Source organism: Cucumis sativus, chromosome 3 (genome assembly GCF_000004075.3).
Source record: "Cucumis sativus cultivar 9930 chromosome 3, Cucumber_9930_V3, whole genome shotgun sequence".
NCBI classification, from domain to species: Eukaryota; Viridiplantae; Streptophyta; class Magnoliopsida; order Cucurbitales; family Cucurbitaceae; genus Cucumis; species Cucumis sativus.
The window spans coordinates 32724286-32742613 of NC_026657.2; the positions used below are offsets into that span (position 1 = coordinate 32724286).

Consider the following 18328-nt stretch of genomic DNA (forward strand, 5'->3'; position numbering starts at 1 on the left):
CTTTTGTCCTATTTATGGTTAGTTGGGAGCTTGATATATGTGGCTTTAGAGGAATAGATGCAGATATGAGACACGAATACAACATGAACACAATGACCCATCATTTTTTATAAAACCTAGGACACGAAAAAGACACATTTATTAAACCCTAAATTTTCAAAAATATATATTGTTTTTGTATCGTAAGAAAATTCAAAGTGAATGAGTTGATGCATTTATATACTTAAAAATTAGTTCGGTGTAATTCACACTCAAAATATATTTTATTGTCATATAGGAGTCTTTTTAGTCTACTTAACAAGTGTTCAATGCATGTCTAACACATTTGGCTCTAGAAATCGTTATTTGTCCAATAAATGGTGGATATGAACACACTAGCCAAACTACAAGTAAAAGAATGTGTGCTTCTCAGTATGTGATTTATACTCAAAGTTGAAATTAGGGTGCTTTTGTAAATTTGCATTGTCTTATATGAGAATGACGGGATGTACAATATTCACTAGTTCATATTTGTATTTAGTAGATGAAATCAAGCTTAAGAGTACTTTCGTAAAACCAAAAACTAGAAGAAGAAAGTTCAGGTGATTATCCGATAAAATTAGTCTTGGTTAACCTGAAAAAAACAAAATCAAAAGAAGAGAGCAAGGAATCATGTCATCGATAATGATGGACTTGGGTAGGTTATACATAATGGCTCTCTAATCAAAAGATAGATCGTAAAGCTATGGGTGGGAAAGTTCATTCATTCCCTACTGAAGTAATGAAGTCTTAGAATGATATTTGTTTGTTGTTTGTTTACAAACAATTGGTTGAAATCAGAAGCTCATGGATATCTTTTAATAGGAGATGATTGAAAATCTAAATAGGAATCAAATATATTATTATCATAATATATCATTTCCATATTTCAAACTAACTAAAATGCATGCATGGTATATTTCTCAACATTTTCAAAAACACACTTAAAAATCAGTCTCACTTACATCATGTTGTCGTGACTACCATCGATCAACTCTAGCTACTACCGTTGGCTGCCACCTACATCCAATTCAGCCAACTTTGATGACCTCTACCTAGAAGTCAACTCAATCACCGTTGTTTTAAATTATTAGTTTATATAATCATCTTTTATAAAAAATTGAAATTACAGAAAATACTTTTAGTATCTAACAAATTACACAAGTTTTATTTGAATAGGAAAGACAAGTTTTATTTGAATAGGAAAGAGTTGTCAAATACATGAGTGTTCTTATTTAAAACTTTTTTTCTTTCAAATCCATTCAAATAGATTGCACATTCCATGTAAATACAAAAAATAGAAAGTGATTTCATTTGAATTACTTTTTTTAATACGCATATGAATCATGCCTATACTTAAAAAAAAAAAAAGAATAAGAATAGTATGACATATGAATCATGCCTATATTTCAAAAAGAAGAAAAAAAAAGAATAGTCTGACACATGCTTTCTTTCCTAGATTACTAAACTATGTTCTCCATCTTATTTTAAAATATATAAAAGGACAGATTGATAAAGTATTTAGTGAGAAATAAATGAACTTAAAGCATATGATATCAAATATTTGACTTTAATTTAACTTAACTCATAAAAAGGGGGAAAAAGAAATTCCAATTTTCGAATTTTGAGAAAAAAGAAAGGAAACGAACAAAAGGTAAACGAACAATGGACAGTCTTACTAGTCATCAGCTACATCGGCTTCTGTGAAAATTCTGCCTGATTCTCGCCGGCGACAGCTGAAATAAACAATCACCATTTTCCTCCGTTTTATTATCTTTAAAAACCTAGTGCTCAGCTCTGTTTTGCAAAACTTCCTCTCCTTCAGTTCTTTTAGCTTTCTCATCGTCCACGACGGCGATGGTTCCCTGTGGCCTCACTCTTTCTCTGAAACCTCCTACCCTCTGTACTCGTATCAGTTTTAATGGAGGACCCACTTCAGCTTTCGCCCTCCAAGCTCCAATTCTTGGAACCCTAGTTCAAATGAAGGGGACTCGTGTTTGTTCTTTTCGCCATAACCATCGATTGGAGTTTAACGATGTGGGTCGGCGTCAAAGGCAATGTGGGCCGCTGAGGTTTACGGATTTTCGGATTTCAGCATCCTCTGGTGATGGCTCTGGCGATGGGTTTGGGTCTGGAGCTGGCGATGGTGGATATGGAGGTTATGGTCATGAAAATTCTGGAGGCGGTGAAGGGGATAGTGGCAAAGGCGGGAATAACTGGTCCTTCTTGTCTTGGTAATGTATCTCAGTATAATCTATCTCTTTTTCGTTTGTTAATTTAAATATCCTAATCTTCGCATGTATTTAAGCCTTTAAATTAGTTAGCGAAGATGTTTCTAACACTTGCTCAACTGATATTTCGGATTGGCAATTGTAATTCACGTATGTTCCCTTAACAAATGGATAAACTTAAGAAGAGATAAACAAAGGTTGGATTGTGGGTGAGTGAGGAAATGTTAAGGATATTACAAGCTTGTTCGTAAGTTTATTTGAGTTTGGTTACAAATAGAGCAAACGGGAGAGATTGCCATTCAAAGGGTTGTATTCTTCATTTTCTCTCAATGAAATTTGTCTTTTATCAAAAGAAAATCTAGTTTAAGTTCCTTCTATCATCTATACTTTCCAATTCTACCCTAATAAATTAGATATTTATACTGTTCCAATCAGTGCATTAACGTCCTTCTTGGCGACAGGGTTTCAAAGTGCAGGAATCTGCATTTCTTTTCTTAATATAAATCACCTTATCTAGCCTTCAATCATCGATACATAACCCGGTGATGTTTGGTCTTTGGTGAGGTTTCTTGTTTCTATGTGGGCTTTGGTTTCATTTTTATTTTTTTGTAATTATTCCTTAGGTGACATTTTACGTAGTGCGATCTTTTGTGGGGTCAATTTTTTGTATGTCCTTTTATTCTTTTATTCTTATTCTTTTATTCTTATTCTTTCTCAGCTATAGCTGTTTTTTCTGTTGAAAAAAAATTCATACATACTTGCCGATACTAAATACTACCCTAATAGGTATTTCATACCAATCCCTATCAGGGCACAATTGTCACCAATTCCTAGTCATAGTCATAGATAGACTTCTGTGGATGAGTCGTGATTGGAATATATTATGGGAGACTGGTTTTGCATGAGCCATGAGGACAACCTCCAATCGTAATTGAATGCATTTGTTTGCACTCCATGGTAAATTCTTTGCCAAAGTTGGACAAAGCCAAAATTGAAATTATACTCATTTTTGGAATGACTTCAGAAAAGATGGTAGTTGAATGAAGTTTATCTACCTTCATCAATGACAAGGATGGGAAACTTAATTGGCATAGTCTTTCAATTTACTCCAAATAATTGCCTTCTGTTTTTTTCTTCAGTTGGGTTTGGGAATGGAATTTTTTTTGGCTGGTGAGGAATTCTCATTTGAGATACGGTTAGGGTTAGATATTGGAAAGATCTCTCAGTTACCATGAGATGGGCAAAAATGCACTCAGCTTCTTTTTTTTGTATGCGCTTTTTTTAAATGGAAACAAACTTTTCATTGATTTAATGAAAAGAGATTGTTGCTCAAATTACAAGGAGACATAGTGGTCATAGAATTCATTTGGAAGCTTGTGTGTGTGTCGTTGTGATTATATATTTATTACTATTTATCTAATTATTTTTCATTTTAAGTAGTACAAATAAACAAAAAACGAGAATATTTTCCCGCAAAAATCAAACTTCCAAATGGAGATTTCTGGACCTTGACCCAATTCCCCAAATCAAACAATGAAGTGGGTCAGAGATAAAATATTTCAGCATGATTAGAGGTGGAGATTGGATATCTTATCCCACCCCATCTTTCTCCAACACCATTGCATTGTCATGTGTTCACTGTGAAGGCAGATTGAAATGCTCAGAATAGTCCTTTCAGAGTTGATTGCCGGCCTCCCTAATTGCAGGATGAACAAAATAGTCATGCTTTACTCTAAGGATTATTGGATGGTTATGCTATACTCTAGATTTCATCCTTTCCTCTTGCATATGATTGGCATCATGGCCCATCAGATGATGGATGGATGATAAGTATGAGTCTGCTTCATAAGAGTGAGGTGATCAGACTTGGAAATTTTAGAATACTGCTTTCAGAACACATTTTCAAGACCATAATTTTCCTGTAAAAAAACCATATTTTATCACTAGTGCAATTATTCCAAGGACAAAACATATCCTGTTTGTTTACTTGTGCTGTGTTTTAACATTTGTCACTTGTAATTTTGAGTGTCCTAGTTGCTTTCTATTTGATTTTCAGCAGAATGTCAGTCTGTGAGGTAATGGTACCTAGTAAGTTGGAAATTGATTCAAAATCTCGTCTTTTCTGAGTTTCCTCTTAGCTTCTATTTACAAGATTTATTTGGAAACAAGTTTTCAACTCCTCATCTGGTTTTCTTTTTTTTTTTTATTGTCAATTTTGTTTGAAGGGGTAAAAACTTAATTTTTATTATTTCAGGTATTTGACTCTTCTTGCAAAATATCCTGCTTTGGTGAAATCTGTAACATCTGGGATACTAAATGCTCTGGGAGATTTAATTTGCCAGGTTTGCCTCCTAAAATATTTCTCTTGGAATCTGTGGACTTTCTAAGTAATTTTCAATGTTGGCTTTGTTGAAGATTTTGTTTAATTATTTTCGGAAGTGGTGATAGACTGATAGTCATGAGTTTTTGAGACTCATGTAGCTTGATAAAGACGTGTACTCTGAATTTCACAGCAAATTAATGACGGCACTTTCAAAAATTGTTCATAATGAATAAAATTCGAGATGGTGTTATTAGTTTAAAATTTGGATGTGGGAGTATTAGTTGGAATACCTGTAAAATTATTTTTGCAAACCCACATTACAAGACGTTGATTCAATTATATTAATGGTTGGTTTAATTACAAGTTAAGTTTTTGAACTTTTAGGTTGTGTCTAATAGGTCTCCGCCTTCAAAAAAATGTTTTGTAAAATAGGTTGTTTAATTTTCACTTTTGTGTCTAATAGGTAGTTGATCTTTAAAAGATGTATGGTTAATAGGTCTTCAATTTTGTGTAGAAACGCTTTATAGTCCAGCCAGATAAACAAAAACTAGAAAGTTCAAACTTCAAGGACTAAATTTGTTGTTTAACCTAAATTGTATTTTCTGCTAACTTACTCTAATAAAAAAAAAAAAAAGTTCTGTACACTGCCTTGTGCTTCAGCTGCTTAATAATTTGTTTCTATTGTAATAACTATTGAACTAAATGCTTAACATCTTCACCTAGATTGTTTTTGAAGAAGCACCATCAGCAGACCTGAGAAGAACGTTCAGATTTTCTCTTTTGGGGCTTGTGTTAGTCGGTCCCGCATTGCATTTTTGGTATTCCTTCAAGACCCTTCTTACTTCTCTTACTTCTCTTACAAATTCAGAGCTATTTGATACGTGATTAGGAATGAAGACTCATTTGAAGTTACCTGTTAAAATCCTGAAGATGTTACACTATCTTTTAAAAAAGTCAAATTGTTGGTTCAACTCTCTTAAGGGTTAAAGCCCATTTTTATGTAGGCCATTGAATCATTCATTCATGTAAATGTGAAATAAACCAATCTTGTGTTGCTTTGAATGGATAATGCTCATAGACATGCCATACATCAATCTGAAACTCAAGATGAACTGTAATTTGTAATCCTTTTTCGAACCATTTTCAGTTTCTTGAATCCTTCTAAAGTAATGTATGTAATCGTATAGGTACTTGTATCTTAGTCAGTTGGTGACCTTGCCAGGGGCCTCAGGTGCATTCGTCCGTCTACTTCTCGATCAGGTAATTCATTTCATTACAAGAGCGATTACATGTTCTTAAAAAGTAGTTTAACCTGAAGTACTGTATCTAAATGTAATGTTAACAATTGCAGTTCATTTTTACTCCGGTATTCATTGGAGTCTTTCTAAGTGGATTATTAACACTAGAAGGGCGGCCATCAGATATTATTCCTAAGCTTCAGCAGGTGCCATTCAAAACATTTTCTGCTCCAACAAGAGAACAACTTTTAATTTAATGGGCTTTTCAGCCTTATACTTCATAGTTCTCTTATCTTATTTATTTTTTTGATAACTTTTCTTTTTGCCTTTTAGGAGTGGTTTTCTTCTGTTGTTGCTAATTGGAAACTCTGGATACCTTTCCAGTTTCTCAATTTCAGATTTGTTCCGCAGCAATTCCAGGTATGCCTTATTCCAATTGTAGCTTCTCTACCATTTGATTGAGTTAATATTTCAAGTAGTAATATATGTTCTTGTTTATTAAAACCACTGCATAAATGCATAAATGCACTGATGCTATTTTCTCTATCTAAATCAGAATACACTGCCTTTGTTAATTTAATCATCATGAACCAAACTATAGTCAAAGTAGTAAAGTGTAAACAGACATATCATCAAGGTTTTAGATTCAAAATATGGTGGTCTCTTCCTGCTCCTTTTCGGTATAAGAGTCAGTTTCTTTTGCATGCTAGTTTTGCAATTTTTACGGAGTCTTTGGTTTGGTAGAAACAATAGGAATTGTAGGGGAATGAGAATTCAAGAGGAGGTCGTTTGGTCTTTCACTAGATTCCATGTCTCCCTTTGAGTTTTGTTGCATAAGGATTTTTACAATTATCCTCTAGTCTTATTTTACTATATTAGCTTCCAGTTATAGGTTGGCTCCTTTTCGTGGGCCCTCTTTCTCTCTCTTCTTTTGAAAAAGGTAAAAAAGTTCTTTAAGGATCCTGTGGATGCTAAGTGTTTTATGAGATCTCCAAGGATTCGTCCCTATGCTAGTCTAAGACTCCACTTAGTTCAATGGATTTATCTTTAGAGTGGATTTGGCCATGCTTATCATTTTTAACCATGACTTCCTGCTTCCTCCCTACAATGTTTTATTCAGTGTTTTATTGTACAAACAGTGTTAAAATCTCAGTAAAACGATAAAGGAAAAGGTGAAGTAGTAGAGAGATCAACTTGACATTCACTGGCTGGGATTTATAGATACACAGTAAAACTGGATTTCCCAAGATTTTGCATAAATGATCCCAACATTTTAAAATGGGAAACCCTGATGAGAACCATCATTAAATTTTATGTTAATGTACATGATAGTCTCTAGACATTCTGAAAATCAAAAGATAAATGGCGTAACTATTACATACAAATTCTGTATGACATAATTAGTATCGAATTATATGGTATGGTGTCTAAAGCTTCGTATATGCAAAATGACTTCAGGTCCTTGCAGCTAATATCCTTGCCTTGGCATGGAATGTCATCCTCTCCTTTAAAGCTCACAAAGAGATCATTACCCGATAGGTAAAAATCTTCACTTGTTATGGGATTGGATCTATGATTTTGTATTACACTCAACAAACATTTTGGTCAATCTTGAATTAATAATTGATCATTTCTTGCAGATTATGTTATCAGAGGTAGTTCAAATAACAATTTTGATGAAATATTAGTTCTTAGTCTCAGCCTCTAAAAATATTATTTAGTTTTGGAACAAAAATGTGACACAGGCGTGCGAGATCTAGATCGAATGTCAATTATTTTGTTTGGTGCCTTGTCTTGAAGTGCTACATAAAAACAAGGGTAAAATGGAACATTAAAGATACCGATTTATCTTCTTTGTTCAAACTTCTCACTTGAAGCTTTTTCTCATTTACAAATATGGAGGAGTCATTGAGATGAAACTAAAGACGAAGATGTACAAGGATAAGGATATGGATTTTGCGTTTTCATTTCTAGTATTTTCTTTTGATTTAATACTTCACTTTTATGATTTTGTGAACTCTGTAGGAAATGGGAGCCTTTAATGTTAGTCCACTTTATCTCAACTCATTTTTCATTCTCTTTCAATATTGTGTATGTGTGTTCATGTATATTATTTGTAGTATATGTTTCATCTTACTGAAGTTCTATTTCTTTTCCTGTACCACATATCTTCGTGTGACAGTAGTGTTATGCTCGCTTAAACTACAGCAGTGTTTGTTGCCAACAAAGTTATGGTCATGGGAGGGAAATTAATGTACAAATTTTATTTTAGTTCAATAAGCTTGAGGATTAAAGCAAACTAAAAGTAATTGGTATCCAAGTCAATGGAATTGAACTAAGACATTCTTGCAAGATTCCTGGTCAATATTGTATGACGATGCAACTATATGATAATTAGCTATAATTGAATTGCTTTAGCCTAGCTTAGCTTCATTCAACATCAAGGCATTTGAAGACAGTATTTAGTGTATATTGATCTTCAACAAGGCTCTTCAAGACGTTAATTAGTATACGCATGATGGGTTTGAGATATGCACAAATGGAAGGTGTCTCACTATTTAATTCTCTCATATGAAGTTCAAAGTCAACTGGATTATGAACTTTAATGCAAGGAATTCATGTTGGACATTTCTTTCTTTTTTGTGATTCTCATTGTTATTAATAGTCAAATGATAACATCCAAAAGTCAAAAGAGACATTATGAGTGAACTTCTCAACAACTCATTTATGTCATCTGTGACACATCTTAGACTAATAAAAAACTTCCAACGTGTCATTTTCAAATTCAATTATGAGTCTATGATCGTTGTAATATCAAACTTTTGATTGATACAATTTAGAATAAACAGTAATGACAAAACAATTGTACTTCATTTTAAAATTATGTAGTTACTATAGTAACTTGTTTTGATTAGACTGTTGTTTTTTTCTATATAATCGTACTTTTGTTAACGAAGTACAACTTTTTCATTAAAAAAAAACTATCACACAACTTATCTATCTCTCAACGTATGTTCATAATATCAAACGAGCAATGATTAAGTGCAGTCTAGACTACATCTAATTTCATAATTTCTTTTCTTTAATAAGTAAAAAAAATTCTAAAAATTTACTTTTAAATGGAGAAAAGGTGACACGTGACATGACATAAAATAATTAAGTGTTTAGTTAGGGGTGCACAAAAGATAGTGCTCATTGTTAGATGTAGATGAATGATGAAACAAATTACCTCTTTTGGGACAAACATTGATGTTGCCTTTTCCCTTTGTGGTCCTTGATTTGGAAATATAAGAGATCCCATTATTTCATGAATATACCAATATATCATATATTTGTTATTATTGAAATATACATGAATGAATGAATAGATATCTTAATCATTTTATTGTTATTTTACCATCTATAGTAAAAAACTTTCATTCATCCATTACACCTTCCCCTTTTCCCAACACTTTAAATTTAAGGATGATCAAACTCAAATCTTATAACTATTTGATAACTTATTAAGGGAGAGTTTGGAATAAGTAAGGACTATAATAACATTATTATAAAATCCTCATTTACAACCGTATTTTACGTACGCTCATTATTCTTTTTATTCCTTGCTACAATAATGTACTATTTTACCTCTCAAATACACGCTATCATAACACAAACAAAACTAATCTCCACCTCAAACAAAAATCATTATAACTAAACTATAATTATAACATTAGACTATATTAGCTAATTCTTTGACTCCAAATAGTAAAAACTAAATTAAATTACAAATTTAATCCTACAACTTTGAATTTATAGGTTCACCATCTTTCAAGCTTAGCCCTACATGTCGAAGAAGAGTTCAAAGCAAATAATAGGAGAGTTAATTGTGCCTCACTGACTAATTGGCTTGCACAATCTCAAGCTAGCATTGAGGTCGAGGCTAAGCTCTCCCTTTTTGGAAGTCCATCCTCCATAAATCACCAAACTTGCTCAAGTGTCTTAATGTAAGCATTGTAGTATGACTATTCTAACTATTTTGCAAACAGTGTTTTCTCCTAACTTAAAAGTTTACCGTCGATCATTCACCAAGATCAAATGTTTTCTCAACTAGATTTTGTCACCCCACTATCAAACACACAAATTTTTTATAAATTAATAATATTTCAAAGTTAAAAAGGAAGTATATTAAAATTATAAAATAAATGGAAAGTCGACTTTTCACACACAATACTTTACAGTAAGAAATATTTTTAAGAGAAGAACAATCGAAAAAGAATTTCCCTTTTTCTTAATAAAATCGAAAAGTAAATTCTCATATATTATATATATGACGTAAGGAAAACGCAAGTGTGATGTCATGGAGAACAAAAATTACAAATAGTCTCCTTCAAGGGTGATGAGGTGACAGCTCGACAAGGACAGACAAAAATACACTCGACACGTCATCTTTCAAAGTGGGCCCAGTTAGCGAATGAAATAGAAAATCTATACAAAATTGTATTGACCGTTGATTAGGACGAAACGAAGGATTTCAAATCTCTCTCTGTCTTAGGTAAGCAGTGACGATGGGGGTGCAGGAGGGTAAAGCATGAGGATGAGGGCAGAGGATAAGGTATGAAAACACGTGGCGCAAAAAGAGTAGGCGGTGAGAAAGAAAAGTTGAAAGTCGTGGGTAAGGGTAACCGTCGAGGTCCTAATCCGTCAAAAAGAAGAAAGGGGTGAGACTGTACAATCAAGTACACCCTCCGCTATTTTTGACCCTTTTTTTTTATTGTTTTCTTTTCACTTTACGTAAATACCCCTGTGTTCTTGCCATCATTTCTTTCCTTTCTTTTTTCTCTTCTTAATTATCTCTATTTAAATCTTTCATTTTCCTAATTGCATCAATTAATTTCTTTTCTTACATGTATCTACATCTCTTCCAATAGACTACATTAATTAGACTTTATACTTAAAATTCTAATCGTTTTAATTCGAAAATAGTCTGGTTCAAATTAAGTTTATCAAAATTAAAATTTTATTGGAAAAAGAGAAAACAATAAGTTAAAAATTTACCATATATATATATATCAAAACCTTAAACATAACACTACAGAGTTTAAAGCTTTATGAATGTTTGGGGTCTAAACTAATAATTTACCAAAAAAACAATTCATAATTTAGTAACTTTCTATGATAAAATTGAAACATATTTTAGAGGTATTTTGAATTATAGAGACACGTAAGTGAAAATATTTTCAAATTTTACAAATATCTTAATTAGTACTTTAAACAATATCTTTTACACATTAAGATTTTAATAAATAATGCAATTGGGACCATCGAGTTTAAAAGAAAAGTAATACAATATTAAATGGTTTCTTTTTTGTTTTGTTATTTTTATAATTATTATAGAAAATCGTTTCGTTTTATTTTATCTTATTGTCTATAAGGTTTCAAACAATATTAATTAGTTTATTATTGTCTCGTTTTCGTTATAACTTAAATAAGGTAAATAATGCTTCTTAAATAAATTTTTTTATTAATTCAGTTCTTATTATATATTTATAGTTTTAATTTGTCACCTAGAAGAATTATCTAATATTTGTCTTAAAATTTGTTGGTAAAATTTTCGTTTTATAATATTAATTTAACGTTAAACTTTATAAAGCATTTTAACTTATATCACTTATATTATTATACTCAACTTTAGTCTTAAAAAATTATGATGCTATTTGATAACTTAGATATATATATGTCTCTTTTCAATTCTTAAGCTTGACTACAACTTTTTAAAATTTTAAATTAACAAATTGGTACATTTATAAAAAAAAATATTGAGTTTAAATTAATATAAATATATTTCAAATTATAGAGAGTTGAAACTTTCCAAATTTTGTGACATAAATTGATTGTTTTTCTTTCTTTCAACTTTTATAATGGAAATTGGCAAAAAAAAAATTCATAAATTTTCATAAATAAGCTTTTAAGAGAACATATTGTTGGGAGATATTTTAAAAAATAAGAAAATTTAATTGAAACTCTAAAAAGAACAACTAAATATAATGTCATAGCACATAGATCCTTAATAATTTTATAAAAATCTCATTATAAGTTTTCAAATTTTATTTTTCTTATACGTCTTAAACTTAATCATATCAAACTTTTATTTTTCATCTAATAAATTTCTAACATTTTTTTGGTTAAAATTTGAACTATCTATTGGTCATAACATTTACTTTTATTAGGCACTTTTAAAGATTTTCATTGACTTATTTCAATCCATTTTAAAATAATAATTTTATTTAACAAAAATTTAAAATTTTAGAAATGAAATGTACAATTTAGCCTTAGATATATATATATAGTATGTGTGTTGGTGGATGATGAAATAATTAAAGAGAGGCAGGGATTTAAAAATGAGATATAAAACAAAAGAAATGGGTGGGGTAGATGAAATTACACTCATGTGTGTGATGCCAACCAACAAAAAACCTTACTCTTATGATTTGAAGTCACTAATGAAGCCAAGTTTTGACATAGTAACAGTAACCACTCTATTTCTATTTTCATTCACCATAATTTCCCATTTATTTTTTAGAAAAATCGTAAACGAGTGAAATGGGATTGGAGAATATATTCAATTCCCTAGTTAAATTGATATTGTTAATCATGGGAATATTATTAGAAGATCAATCTAGTTCTTGTATTAATTTCACATCAATTTACCTTTATTTTTGTTTCGGGTTAAAATATTTGGAAGGTGATTGCCATGTATGTCGATAACACAAAGGTATCGTATACATACATACATAATGAAAATCCGATTAATTGAGTTGTAAAGTAAGAGATAAGGATATAATATTCCTTTGCTTTTTCTTTTTTTTTTGGTGTAAGAGTGTGTATTTTAGAAAGAATCTTACTCTAATTGGTTTGGATTGCAATCCATTGAAGACTTGAATTTAGATTTTTAAATTTAATGTATAAAAATAAAATGAAGATGAAAGGAAGAAGCAAAGAAAAAAAGGAAAATAATCAAAAGCATCAATCAATGCGGTGCGTTTTAGGCCCCACGGAAAGCGATAGACAGCAACACCACCGTTTACTTGGTCAGTCTTCCTTCCATTCCTTTTCTTCTTTTTTTTAAAAAATAAATACTAATTATATTCAAATGGAGTTTTTTTTTTTTTCGGTATCCATCGTTAATCACAAATCTTTGGTTCACTCACATTTTAGTATGTCAATTGGATTAGAAAAAGTAAGGAAAATGGCATGTTACCTATACGTTATTACATCTGTCGTCTCTGTCACAGAAATATTCCGTCTAAAAATAGATTTTTATAATATAAAGTATATAATAATGAATTTTGTTATTATTTAATTAATTGATTTGATTTTCTATGGTATGGCTGTCCCTTTGCAAACGGTTTGACATTGACCTTCAACATGACGCTGCCCAATGGACCCTTGGTATGTGTGATCTCCCAACACACACACATATATCTTTTTACTTTCCTATTCATTTCCATTTATGTCCCTTTTCTTTCTTTTTATTTTAAATTCTTCTCTTCCAAGTTGGGAGCCTTATATTTGTATATTTCTTATGTAAAAGAGTTGAATTATGTCTAATTACTAATAAAAGCTGCAAAACTCGACTTGGTTTAGTAAAATTTATATCTTAAATTATCTAAATAAAAATATAATTGAACCTAAAACAGTACAATAAATTATTGCATACATCAAGCAAAAATGAGTGTTGAAAAGGAAAACACCCAAAAAATAGACTCGTAAAAGGTTTTCCGTTTTTCCTTTTTCTTAAATTTAAAATTGAAATGGACTAACTTAAAATCTTGCTATCCCTAAAATATTTATTAGAATCTACATTTTAAAATAAGGCTTTCATAATTCTATTTTGACCACAAAAATTTAAATATTAAAGATTATTTTGGTTTTTAGCATGAAATTTGATATTGACCCAATATTTATTTTTTTGAAAAATGAGAGAGAAAAAAAAATTAAATGGTTGAGAATAATAATAATAAAAATAGGTTGGGAAAATCAAAAAGCAAATAGTCAAAGGATGAGAAGCAAGGCCATGTGCCTTTGGAAATGACCAAGGTTGCCCCTTGGACCTCTTCAAACCTTCAAAAACAACAATTATATAAATATTTTGCAATTTCTTTATTTCTTTATTTTTATTTTCTTAAATTAATAAATAAATAAAGAAAAGAAGAAGTAATTTGTAGACCAAAGTCAGCCTACACCAACTACCTAACACATTAGCTACCAATTTATTTAATTTAACTTTTTGACTTTCACTGAACTCATTTGCACTTGCAATTAAATAATTTATTAACTCAATATCTATAATTTATTCTAACAAAACTTTGTAATTAGATCATTAATTAATTATTACACAATCTCATACTACACGATCTAGTCCTCTTAAAAAAATCGTTAATTAAAATTTTAACTCAAGTTATCTTTCACGTTTTGAGTCAACTAAATATCACGAGATCAAATTGTATTATACTTACGTTCGACTTGAAGAATGATAATGTATCGTTCTTATCTTGATGAATTATTTCTATATTAATTTTTATCATCTATCACATGGATTAGTATTACTTAAATATATGTATTTTTATATTGTAGTAAAATTATTTAACATGTTCCACTCCCAAAAGAAATGATATATAATTAAAGAGGAAAAATTAGAGATAATTAATTTGATCAAGTGGGGTGTTTTATGATAATTAATTGTTAATTAATTAAAAAGCCCACAATATTTTTGGAAATATAAAAAGGAATAATGGGAAAATTCTTAAGAGAATCTCTTTTTGCATTGGTACGTGACAAAAAGCCAATAGTTTTGGGATAAGTTTTTGGCAACTTTTTGAATTTGACTCATCTAATATATATATTATATCAAATTAGTATTCATATGGTATTGTCTACAAAAAATTAATTAATTAATACTCAAATTATAGCTTTAATCTCTTTTCATCTCTCCACTTCTTCAACTTTAATATTATTTGATCCTTATACATCCTTCAAATATTTACTAACAATTTCATCATTTTAATTTTAGTATAGTAAATGCCCTTTTTTGTGAAGTTGGTGGTGGTGGATGAGTCAAATAAACCCAATTTTTTTAGTAGTTTTGGTTTATTGTTTTAATTAATAGTCAAATACATTGCTTCACTTAATTTTGCATTGCTATAAAATTAACTTTTAGTTTTGATTTCTAAAAATTATACTTGTTTTCTCACCATCACTTCACATATTTTCAATCTTTCCTAAAAAAAAAATAACAAGCAATTCAATTTGTAACAATTTTTTCTTTTTTAAAAAAAGAACAAATATTGGCTAGAGTCTCAACCTTAGGAAGACAAATCATAGATGTAGAGCATAGCAATTCACTATTGAATACGGTAAGTTTTTCTTACTCTAGTCCATGTTCAAAATCTAATCTAGTGGTCAATAAAAGGGTAGTTCAATTCACATCTAATATCACCTCCTACAACCTTGCTCTATATTGATTTAATTTGTTGAGGAATTTACTATTTTCTACTAATACAAAAACGAAATGCATGTAAAGAAACAATTATAACTCAAAGACTATAAAATAATAAACTTCCTCCAATACTATTGAATTCTTATTAAAAACCAACATCTCATCATCCCATGTTACAATAATATAGCATTGAGATGAAGAACTAAGGATCCAAACTTTAAAATGGGAGAGTTTAAAAGTATATGATTCCTTTAGAAAACACAAATGAAAGATGGAGATTGAGAGAGAGGGAGTTGGCTTTTTAGGTTCCTCCAAAAATTACGCTTTAAAGATAAAAAAGGTTAAAAGAGACAACATTTGATTAGACGTTTTTGGATACATTCATTTTTCTTCTTTTATTTTTTCTCTAGAAGCAAAAAAGCCAAATGTTTGCTTTTTCCCATCCATACTTTTTCATCTTTCCACTCTTAAATATTCTTTATTTTTGCATTCAACAAATCAATTACTCATCTATATATGATATACAAATATGTGTGATATACCATGTTATAAAATTTTACTAAAAATTTCAAAAATTATCGGTCTACGACATGGTGTCAATTACAAAATTATACCCTTAAACATGTTAAAATTGGCTAAATTTTACGATTTAATAATATATAATTATGATCCACCCGTCTATGGTAAAAGGTGATTTTTTACAATTGTCTTCTTGTTTTTTTATTTAAACAAGTATTTTTGAATTGCTTTTGTAATTATGTGGTTGGAAATTGGAATAGGCTAAAAAAAAGTTGAAGTGTTGCTTTTTATTATTATTAATGGCATTGACTCAAGTAGTAGTTTTAAAAGAATGGATGAGTTGGAGGGGAGATAGGTACAAAAACATATTTGTAAAATTTGATTATTGTGCAAGAAATTCAAAGAAGGTTAGATTTTTAAAAAAAGAATTTATATGATTATTATTATTATAGATGTTTAATACCATAATTCATGAACATTCATGATGACAGTTGATGAAAACAAGTATATATATATATTAAAATTATAGAATTGGAATTGCATATGCACTCTCTCGTGCTTTACTTTATGAAGCAACTTTATGAGAGAGAGAAAAAAACATTAGTTTGAAAATAGGAACCAAAACAGTGGAAATTTCAAAAAGATTAATAAAGAGGGAAAAAAAGAAATATTACCTCACCATGGTATTATCAATCGTTTAGATTTATTTATTTATTTATGTATTTATTTCCCTTAAAAAAGTTGTATTATATATATATAACTTCAAAAAGATTTTTATTTTTTAATAAAAAGAAATACATGGACTATAATATAAGATTTAATTACACATGAATTTGTATACAATAAAACTTAAATTGGAAACATTCGAGAAGAATTCAAAATAGAAGAGGTATATATAAAATATAATAATGTTTTAAGTTATACAAACTAACCCCATTAGAGTGAATTTAGTCAAAGGGCCAAATTTTTTAACATCACCCAAAGCAGCATATATTAGCCAAATTCGTGCATACCAATTACACTTAAAACCTCATATACAATATATAGCATAGTTTGCACAGTTACTAGCACAATTTGTATATCAAGTGGTATGTGATCAAATGTTACCGAGCTTTTGTCCATTTTCGAGACAAAAAGGCAAATGCGTTGTAAGAATAACAATGAGAACAAAAATTTAGAATTCCTTGGAAGGAAAAAAAAAAAGTAGGCATTGATAATTTTACTATTTTTAGCGTTACATTACACCACTAATTTCCAAAAAAGAAAAAAGAAAAAAAAACCTTATGTCCATCCCATCATCTTACTACCTCAAAAAAAAAAAAAAAAAACTAAATATTAATTTCCAAAAATAAAATAAAATCAAGAAAAAAAGGGAGAAAATTATCTATCCAATTCCACAATCAGATGACAGCCTTCCACGACTCAAGAGTAGGAAAAGACGAAAATGTATCAAAATCCGACCCGATTGGACCGTGATTCGGTAACTCTAACTCCAACTCCGACCCAAACGAAACCGGACCCGGTTGAGTAATTTCCGATCCACTCCCGGAGCTCTGCTGCTGCTGCTGCTGCTGGTGGTGGGTGTTGTTAAGCAAAAACGCGGATGTATCAAGCGTCGGAAGTCCATCACCGCCGCACACAGAGAAACGAGCACTGACCCTTTGCGGCTCGGGTTTAAGAATTGGGGGAATCTGGATTTGGGAGTTACCAAACCTAACACCCGTGACTTGCTGTACCATCTGCCGGAAGTTGGCCGGGTCGGCCGTAATAAACGTTGTATGATTCTTGGAAGCTCTAGATTTGCGCTTGGAGACCTTCCCGCCTGTAGGGGGAATAGTAGACCTGTGTCGCTTGGAGGAGGGAGGAGGAGGGGGGGTGTCGAGCTCGGGAGCGGCACCAGCGGAGATACCTGAAACGGTGGGAGTGGGGTCGTTGGAATCGGGGGAGATGAGGTCGAGGAAGGAGGAGTGGGGAGTATCGGAGGAAGGGAGAAGGGAAGATTGAAGAGCTCTGGTGAGAGATTGAGTTTCGCGGGAGAAAGGATCGGAAAGCCATGGGTCTTGGAAGGTGGAGCGGAAGGACCAAGTGTTAAGAAAGGAGGGGAAATTATCAGAGGAAGCCATAGGAAGGATGGGAATTGGAAGGTTGAAGAAGGAAGAATGGAGTGATGAGGAAGAAAGGGGGAAATGGAAGAAGGAGAATAAATAGGGCGGTAGTGAAGGGAGAAAACGCGTTGTTTCAAAAGAGAACACGCGTCAGCATTTCTTTTCTTTTTCTTTTTTTCTTTTTTTTTGTTCCGTACTATACACACATCACCATTAAAATTGGACCTTTTTAACCCTGCTTTTAAACATATCTCCTCTTACTTTTATTAGTCACATGTTTAGACATTGTAAAAAATAATCAAAATATTTACAAAAAAATAAAGAACATTTTTAGATTTATAAACAATACATATTCATAAATACCCCTATATTTTAATAACGTTGATAAAAATAATAATATATCAAATCTAAATTTT

General features: G+C 30.8%; 2 protein-coding genes across 2 annotated transcripts; one reads left to right on the top strand and one right to left on the bottom strand.

The window, feature by feature from the left end:
* The first annotated feature begins 1626 nt into the window (after positions 1-1626).
* Positions 1627-7946, top strand: LOC101215097 (protein sym-1). The gene is made up of 8 exons (XM_011653861.2): positions 1627-2252; positions 4504-4591; positions 5296-5390; positions 5760-5832; positions 5924-6016; positions 6144-6230; positions 7269-7349; positions 7451-7946. Exons 1-7 carry the CDS (start codon positions 1876-1878, stop codon positions 7347-7349), a joined length of 894 nt encoding a protein of 297 aa, XP_011652163.1. The 5' UTR covers positions 1627-1875; the 3' UTR covers positions 7451-7946.
* A 9045-nt stretch (positions 7947-16991) lies between these two features.
* LOC101211486 (calmodulin-binding protein 25) lies at positions 16992-17996 on the bottom strand. Its single transcript, XM_004136719.3, has one exon. It carries the CDS (start codon positions 17928-17930, stop codon positions 17208-17210), a length of 723 nt encoding a protein of 240 aa, XP_004136767.1. The 5' UTR covers positions 17931-17996; the 3' UTR covers positions 16992-17207.
* Positions 17997-18328: the final 332 nt, after the last annotated feature.